Here is an 8,965-nt window from a genome sequence, read left to right as displayed (position 1 = left end):
CTTATTGGTCCTCGAAATATTTGTTCCCACATGGTCGACATTGCTGGTTGGTGGATCTAATCAGATCTCAGATCTCATGTTTGAATTTTATTCTTGAGGAATTTTGCGGTGTTTTTAGTTATAAAAGGGTAGAAATATAAATTAAAATACAAATTAAACAAGCCTTAAAGCCCTTGTGAAGGCCCATTGGCCTCAAGCTAACAAAAATTCAAAAACATGTGACTAAGCCCAAAACAAAACTATCCATTAACTATATTTAGGGATGGCAAAAATTCACGTGGGGCTGGTCTTCGTCGAGCCCCCAACCTTAACGGGGGGAGATTTCAAGGCCAAAAGGGAATCTGGTATAGGGATCCCCAAACTTGAAAAATCCTTGGCGAGTATGGGGAGGGGATGGTATTGGCATCCCCATCCCCGAACCCGACCTGAAAATATATATGTTTATATTTAAATAAATAAATAAAATATTTATGCTTAACCCTAAGTTAACATCCCTCTCTTAATTCTTCCTTACCTTCTCTGGAATTTCATATTGATGTGATTTTGGATAGTTGAGTTGAACTTAATAGTTAATCTGAATGTGTTGAATGATAATTTAATATGAAACTTAATGTTAAAATGTATGATAAATATTTTTATGCAAAAAAAAAAAAAAAAAAATTGGGGATTTGGGATAGGTACGGGGGATAGTCCCCCCAACGGGGACGGGGGCGGGAATTCCCCAGAACCTATTAACCGGGGATGGGTTCGGGGACGAGGCGGGGATGGAAAGCAGAGAAGGGGATGGAATTGTCATACCTAGTCCCTACCCGGTCCGTTGCCATCTATATCCTTATTATTTTCCATTTTATTTGATTGTTACCAAATTTTCCTAATATTCTAACACTTACAAGCATGAATAATTAGAGAGAGAGAGAGAGAGAGAGAGAGAGAGAGAGAGAGAGAGAGAGAGAGAGGCAAGTCACAACACTTGATGCGCACTACCTCACAAAAGGCAAGTCACAAAAGGAAAATGCAACACTTGTTCAGTGATTTCTTGAAACAGAACAAGACTAGAATACTTAAAAAAAGAAAAAGAACTAGGATGTCCACAAGCACAACCTGTTCACCCGGTTTATGTTTGTTCCTGTGATGGTAGGGTAAAGTTCCCTATTGCCCTGAAAACCATTGACTGGTCAACAAGTCAACTTTCTTTAATGTGCGAGCGTGCCACTACTAGCAATGAAAAATCCTAGCAAACTTCTTTAAAAGATAACTTGCGCCCCAAATTATTGATTTCTTAAACAAGCGATTGTGAATTTGGGTGAGGAATATCTCCCAAGTAAGTTCTTTTCTTACCTCAGACTGGTGAGGACTTCACAATTTTCACAATACAAGATTGGTAGTTCTGGCCAGAATAAATGATAAGAAAGTGAACTGTTTTAGGCAGAACTGCTCTTTACAAAGCTCAAAAAAGGAAAACCAACTCTAAGAAAGACAAAAAAATGGCTAGGCTTCCATTTCTGCCTAGATAGATGCTTCTGATCCGGGGTGGACTGGGTATGCCTGTGCTGGACTAGACTATCAACACCTTCAACTGTCAAATTTCAGCTGTAAATTGATACCAATGTTCGAGTTTGGCAGAGCTGCACTGTGGTACCTGTTTTTCTTGATCAGGGCTCTCCATAAATCTGTTGAGGTTTTCATATTTGTAAAACCCTAACTCTGCTTGATTTGGTTTGTGTTGAACTAAATTTGAAATGAGAGAAGCTTTGTTTTGAATGACTTATTTCTCTAAGTTTAAACTGAAGTTGGAGATTCTGAATTGTAGCTGATTTCTTTCTTGTGGCTCAATGAGCTTTTGGTTGCTTCAGTGTTTTGAAGGTTTTGAGATCAAGTGATCATTTCTGAGTTTTTATTTTTTTGGTTGTCCTTTGATCTGTTCACCTTTTCTCATATTTATAGAAAATGCTGGAGTGAGATTTTTAATCTTTTAAAATGGGCGGCAGTTTTTCTAAAATACAAGATCTTTTATTTTTTTAAGTGTCAAAGAAAAGGGAAGTTATCTATTCTGGCAAGTAAACCATCAATAGTCAGTTCTAAGGCAGTCACTTCCCTGTTTTTCTTTGAAAGAAAACCTAATCCTTTCTTTAATTTTTAACTGCTTTTTGCAAGAGTTCAAAACTGCCGTGATGGTTAGTTTTGATCTTCCAGATGAACAACTCCCTGCATCCTACTTATCTCTTTGAAAAACGTAAATCTGCTTATCCTTTGGAAATGGTGCCTACTCTGAAGCAGAAATTTTTCTGAATATAGAAAAAGGATTTTGGTCTTCTTTAGTCTGAGAAAGGCTGGAGACTTTTGCCTGTTTAAGACCTGTTTTCATTAATTCCCATCAACTCAGTTGAGATTGCTGACTTTTCAAAGTTTAGGTAGTCACGTGGGTTTGCCTTTATTTTGGGCTTTTTCTTCTCATTTAATCATCCCAAGCCCAGGTTGAGTTTTTTGGGACAATGGGTTGATTTCTTTTTGTTTTCCAAAGCCCAAGTTTATTCTCGAAGGTTGATAGGTCCTGGGCTAGGTTTTTCATTTTTGGGCTGCTTTACCAACTTCTTTTAATCAAGCCCAAGTGGTGCTCATGTTTTGTGGGTTTCCAAAAATAGGTTAAGTGCTGGTGGCTGTCAAAATTGACATAGGCTTTTTGATATTGGACTGGATGTGCCAAATTAGGCCCAAACACAACCTTCTGCCCGCTCAAATGAAAAAGAAGAATAATTTTCAAATTGTTTAAACTAATTTAACATACAAAGTGTACGGAGGATATTTAAAAAATAATAATTCTTCTTTTCACTTCTCCACTAGTATTAAAAACTTGGGCGAATATTAGCTGGATACTCTGTGAGGTACAACATTCGAAACTCAAGCTTATGAAAAACACCCTCTGGAGAGAGCTTTATCCGTAAACAGGTTCCGGCTCAGAGTGGTCGCACGCTTTGCCACCATTTTTATTACCAAAAAAAAAAACTTGAAAATTTTAAAAAAAATATATTGTTTCCTTGGCTCGAGGTTTTAAAGCATCTTGATTATCATATATAGAACATCATTGAACACTGCAACCTAACTTTAAACTGCAACTTCTAGAGTAGAAGAACCCATTAAAGCAGCTGAGAAGAAAGAGGTTGGTTAGTTGGCTCAAGATGGCCAAAGTAGAGGATGAAGTCATTGAAGCTCACGTCAAACAACTCCTTTCTCGTATGACTTTGAAAGAGAAGGTCGGCCAGATGACCCAAATCGAGCGCCAGGTCGCCACCTCAGCTGCCATTAAAGACCTCTCCATCGGTACTCTCTCTCTCTCTCTATCTGGTATAGACTTTTTTTTGGTCCCATGTAAATGTAATTGATGGTAGACTTCATGGAGTATATATATTATTATGGCAGGGAGCATATTCAGTGCCCCGGGCAGCTTGCCGGTTGAGAAGGCTTCTCCGTCAGACTGGGCGGATATGGTAGATGGGTTTCAGAGGTCAGCGCTGGAGTCTAGGCTTGGGATCCCCCTCATATATGGGACTGATGCGGTTCACGGGAATGGTAATGTGTTTGGTGCCACCATATTCCCTCACAATGTTGGTCTTGGCGCCACTAGGTTAGTGTGTTTCATTTTTCAAGACTGCTTATTCATTAATGACACGTTTCTTGATTGGTTTTAAATTTTTGATGTTTTTGTTTGATCACTAAGAGAATAGTGGAAAAACTATAATTAGATTAAATTTGTAGCACTGACCATTTGGTCTAATGATATAAGGTAATCTCAACTTTGTGTTGGAGGAGTTTCTAAGTTCAAATCTGATGAAACACAGTTGTTTGAAACTTGGAATCCTGATTCGTGACGACTCAGACATGACATGTATGGTTATGACTTGCAAACTAAACAATGGATCATGGTTTTACCCTTTTGTGAAACAAAAGTATGTTCTCCTAAATGTGCTACCAGCTTATCAATCTCTTTTGTCTGTGATGATTTACAGAATCACAGTAAAGAAGAAAAACATAAGAACGAAAGAAAAAGAAAGTGTCTTGGTAGTCTTCCATTTCCACAAACTTTTGAACTTTGTGTGCGTTTATGTGTGATAGAGATGCAGATTTGGCTCGAAGGATTGGTGTGGCAACTGCTCTTGAAGCCAGGGCCTGTGGCATTCACTATACTTTTGCTCCTTGTGTGGCTGTAAGTCATTATGGATTCGGTACTCGTTATTTGTTTCAAGTTCAGACTGCAGTTTATCAGATTGCAAAATTTATAGCGTATCTACTAAAACTTCAAACTCCAAAATTTGTTTCTTATGTGGAAAAAAAAAATTATACAACCTTTTGGGTCTTTCTTGTTCTTTTTACACTCTTTTAAGCCATGAATTTTCGTAAATTTGTAGCATATAAAACTGTAGGTATAAATGTAAGATAATAAATTGAGGCATGAATTGAATGGGTTTGTGAAGAAATTCACTTGAATGGATTCTGAGTTTGACAGGTGTGCAAAGATCCCAGATGGGGAAGATGCTACGAGAGTTACAGTGAAGACACAGAAATTGTAGGCAAGATGACTTCTATTGTTTCAGGCTTGCAGGGGCAGCCACCCCAGGGATACCCAAAGGGCTACCCTTTTGTAGCAGGAAGGTAGAAAGTGAAAGGAGAGTTATTAGTCAATAATTTTCCATGCATACTTCTTTCATTAAACATATTGAATCTTATCTGAATTTGATAACATGTCTTTAATCATCTTTGTTTCAAATAAAATCAAATAATTATTTTCAAAATTGTATACTAATTGAGGAAAAATCGAGTTCTTGGAGGTTCACAACTTATGCTTACCATGTTCTTGCATTCAAATACAAGTCCCATTGGAAGTAATCTCAGATATTTGAACTTTTTCTTACTTTTGTATATTTCAGAAACAACATTATTGCATCGGCCAAGCATTTTGTTGGAGAAGGGGGTACAGAGAAAGGTGTCAATGAGGGCAATAATATATCCTCTTATGACGACTTAGAGAGAATTCATATGCGCCCTTATCTAGACTGTATTTCTCAAGGAGTTTCCACTATTATGGTGTCCTATAACAGCTGGAATGGACAGAGACTACATGGACACAATTTTCTCCTCACAGAAATCTTGAAAGATAAGCTAGGTTTTAGGGTAAGGAACCCACATAATCTGCACTATTTCCTACTGGAAAAGAGGGACCGAAGACCTACCCCTACCAATTCCTATTAGTCTGTTCTCAACTAATTATAATCAGTCATTTCAGCACAAAGATAATATTGCATATTGTGATGGAATATGTTAGAATTTTGATATCCAGAATGCTCCCTAGTCATCAGTAAGATGCAACTTTGCAAACATTTGAATGAACTTCAAGTAACCTTCCATATATTTTATTGGTTTATTCAAAGTGCAGAGTTTCTTTAACATTAAATGTTGTATGTCTAGATAAGCATCATTTTGTACTCAGATGCAGGGATTTGTGATTTCTGACTGGGATGGAATTGACCAACTTTGTGAACCTGAAGGTTCAAACTATCGTTTATGCATTTCGTTAGCCATTAATGCAGGAATAGACATGGTACATATGAACTCCAAGTTTATAAGCCTAACAATTATTTGCTTTCCTTGATCTTTACTTCCTACATTTGTCTAATTGAGAAGGTATGCAGGTCATGGTTCCTTTCAGATATGAACAATTCATTGAGGAATTAATATATCTTGTGGAATCTGGGGAGATACCAATGTCCAGGATAGATGATGCTGTTGAGAGAATACTAAGAGTGAAGTTTGTTGCTGGTCTTTTTGAACATCCCTTCACTGATACATCTTTGCAGGACATAGTTGGTTGCAAGGTAATTTTCAGAGCAGCATGTCTCATTTTCGCATAGTTGAAACCGCTACATGTTTTGCATGTTATCATTTGAAAATGGCCCATTGATCATATATTCTGTTTTGAGCATCTTGTACTTATGAAACAGTTTCTATTTCCATGATTCTCGCGCAGATGCACAGAGATTTAGCACGTGAAGCAGTTCGGAGGTCATTGGTTCTTTTGAAAAATGGAAAGGATCCAATGGAACCTTTTCTTCCCTTAGAAAGAAAGGCTAAAAGAATACTCATTGCTGGAACTCATGCCGATGATCTTGGAAATCAGTGTGGAGGGTGGACAGCTACAAAATATGGTAGCAGTGGAAGGATAACAATTGGTATGGAATTATGTTGCTATTTTTCTACTATTTTTATGACTGAAAGCCTAATTGTTGATTATCATAATCAATGTGACATATTTGTGTGTGTATATATATATCTTAATAAGATTAGAATTTCATTTGCATGCATCATGTTTTCTCAAACAATTTCATTTTTCAAGTTTTGAAGCAGAATTTTGCAAACTTTATTTTTGAAAACCATTATAAATAGGTTATAGAAATTTTTTTTTTCTTCATGGCTCAATTTTGTTGAAAACAAGAAATTGATAGATAGTAAATTTGCATGCTAGTATCTTTTCAATGCCTTAATTGCACATGTGCAACTCACTAATTTGATCATTTACATTTTTAGGGACAACCATCTTGGAAGCTATTAAGAAGGCAGTTGGAGATGATACAGAAATCATTTATGAGAAGTATCCCTCGACAGAGACCTTAGCACGGCAAGATATCACTTTCGCGATTGTAGCTGTTGGTGAAGCTCCATATGCAGAAGGCAAGGGCGACAATTCAAAGCTTGTGATCCCCTTGAATGGAGCTGATATCATAAGCTCAGTTGCTGACAAAATCCCCTCATTGGTAATTCTGATTTCTGGAAGACCCTTAGTTTTAGAGCCCTGGCTATTGGAAAAGATAGATGCTCTTGTTGCTGCCTGGTTACCTGGTACTGAAGGAGATGGAATTGCAGATGTTATCTTTGGAGATCACGATTTCGAGGGCCAGCTCCCAGTGACATGGTTTAAAAGGGTTGAACAGCTGCCTGTGAATGCTGGAGACAATTCATATGACCCTTTATATCCTCTTGGCTTTGGGCTGGCATGCAATAAGGAGAGATGTTAACACTAAATAATTTGTCACTAGGTTGTTCCCAAGTCTAAGTTTATTGAACTTGTGTAAGCAGAGCAGAGCAGATATTCATGAATGAATCCCCCTTGATGCCAAATATGGAGTTATGGGTGGCTAGAATAAGAAAGAAAAAATCTACGTCTGTTGTAGGGTGTAGAGATGGTTCATAAGTGGGCTTATTTCTACATAGAGGGGTGTGCTATTATTTGATTTACCTAGGTTGGGCTTGTACAACTGAGCCCATTCAGAACTAGGTTGGAGCCCACTCCAGGCCAAATGTAGATCCGCCTTTGATATTGGATCCATGAAATATAAATTATGTCACCCACTTATATTATAATACGTGGATTAGTAACACGATGGAATAGTGTAATGATCTCAATAAACAATATTTTTATAGAAAAAATGATCAGGTCCCCAACTATTGCAGAATTAACTTCAACTACTAAGCTTGTAGGTTTATCAAGGTATTTATGGATTATTTTTCTGTTTTTGGAAGTTCTCTCTGTAATTGCCTTGAACATTTAACCTTGATGCTTAAGAGACATGTAGAGATTAACTTGACATTGAGCTAGGAGAAGAGCCACTTCATGGTAAGGCAAGGTATTGTTTTGGGACATAATTATTTCTAGGTATTGAAGTTGACAAGGAAAAAATTAATTTAATTGAAAAATTGTTGCCCCTACTTCTGTAAAGGGAGTGCGAAGCTTCTTGGGTCGTGCAAGATTTTATCGAAGATTTATTAAAGATTTATTTCAAAATTACTTGCCCCTTGTGTGATTTATTGGCAAAAGATGCTGTTTTTAATTTTGGATAAAAATTGCCTTAATGCCTTCAATACTTTGAAAGAGAAATTAACTATGGCGCCTATTATTATGCCTCCTAACTGGTCTTTACCCTTTGAAATAATGTGTGAAACTTCTGATTATGCCATAGGTGTTGTTCTAGGATAAAGGGTAAATAAAGTGCCTTGTGTTATTCATTACGTGAGTTGCACCGTTAATGATGCTCAAATTAATTATTTTACCATTGAAAAAGAATTATTTATTGTTTTTTTTGCATTGGAGAAACTGCACTCTTATTTAAGTGGCTCTAATAATATTATTACCTATTTTGATCATGCGACATTGAAATATTTGCTAACCAAAAAGGATGTCAAGCCTAGGTTAATTTGGAAATTAGGGACGAAAAAGGGAGCGAGAATGTAGTAGCGGATCACTTATCGTGGTTGGAGCTTGTGCCCGGCCAAGCAATGGGTGGCACCACCAAGGAGGTGGCTGGCTATGGTGATATCCTACCCATCCTCGAGGCTTTTCCTCATGAATAACTCTTCTCTGCTTGCGCATGGAGAAGAGCCATGGTATGCAGATATTGGTAATTATTTAGCTAAGGTTAAGCATTATTTTTGAGAGGAACCTTATTTATTTAAGCATTGTCCTGATCAAATCTGAGCAGCAAAGTATATTAAAATTTAGTCATGAATTAAATTGTGGAGGACATTTTGGTGGTAAAAAGACTGCTTTTAAAGTTATTCAATCTAGATTCCTTTGGCTTACCTTATTCAAAGATGCGTGTAATTTTGTTGCTCACTGTGACAGGTACCAAATATATGGGAACATAAGCAAGAGGAGTGAGATGCCGCTCACAAGCAATCTGGTAGTGGTATTATTCAACGTTTGGGGTATAGACTTCATGGGTCCGTCTCCATCATCTTATGGGTACAATTATATCCTTGTCGCTATTGATTACGTGCCTAAGTGGATTGAAGTGATTGTGACCAAGACTAATGATAGCAAAATTGTGATGGGGAGAGTCACTTTTGCAATGAGTCTTTTGATGCATTTGTTGATAAAGTACAATATCACCCATAAGGTAGCAACTCCTTACCACTCTCA

At 37.2% G+C, this 8,965-nt stretch overlaps 1 protein-coding gene across 2 annotated transcripts; it reads left to right on the top strand.

Annotated features, from left to right (window-relative positions):
* On the top strand, positions 3,094 to 7,381 carry LOC18786784 (beta-glucosidase BoGH3B). 2 transcript variants are annotated; one of them, XM_007219989.2, is made up of 9 exons: positions 3,094 to 3,318; positions 3,418 to 3,622; positions 4,111 to 4,201; positions 4,502 to 4,647; positions 4,923 to 5,166; positions 5,489 to 5,593; positions 5,685 to 5,867; positions 6,020 to 6,221; positions 6,577 to 7,381. In XM_007219989.2, exons 1-9 carry the CDS (start codon positions 3,177 to 3,179, stop codon positions 7,062 to 7,064), a joined length of 1,806 nt encoding a protein of 601 aa, XP_007220051.1. In that variant the 5' UTR covers positions 3,094 to 3,176; the 3' UTR covers positions 7,065 to 7,381. The 2 variants fall into 2 exon arrangements, with proteins under 2 accessions (XP_007220051.1, XP_020412139.1); XM_020556550.1 differs by having other exon boundaries at positions 5,483 to 5,593.

The sequence above is a fragment of the Prunus persica genome, chromosome G2 (assembly GCF_000346465.2).
Source record: "Prunus persica cultivar Lovell chromosome G2, Prunus_persica_NCBIv2, whole genome shotgun sequence".
NCBI lineage: Eukaryota > Viridiplantae > Streptophyta > Magnoliopsida > Rosales > Rosaceae > Prunus > Prunus persica.
Note: the sequence above shows the minus strand (reverse complement) of the source record. Positions and strands in the feature narration are given on the sequence as shown.

Bases quoted from the DNA above. Each gene is read 5' to 3' on its own strand.
- LOC18786784 (XM_020556550.1), top strand. From the start codon at position 3,177: ATGGCCAAAGTAGAGGATGAAGTCATTGAAGCTCACGTCAAACAACTC. The intron at 4,202-4,501 runs GTAAGTCATTAT...TGAGTTTGACAG, and splicing joins CTTTTGCTCCTTGTGTGGCT to GTGTGCAAAGATCCCAGATG. The intron at 5,868-6,019 runs GTAATTTTCAGA...ATTCTCGCGCAG, and splicing joins AGGACATAGTTGGTTGCAAG to ATGCACAGAGATTTAGCACG.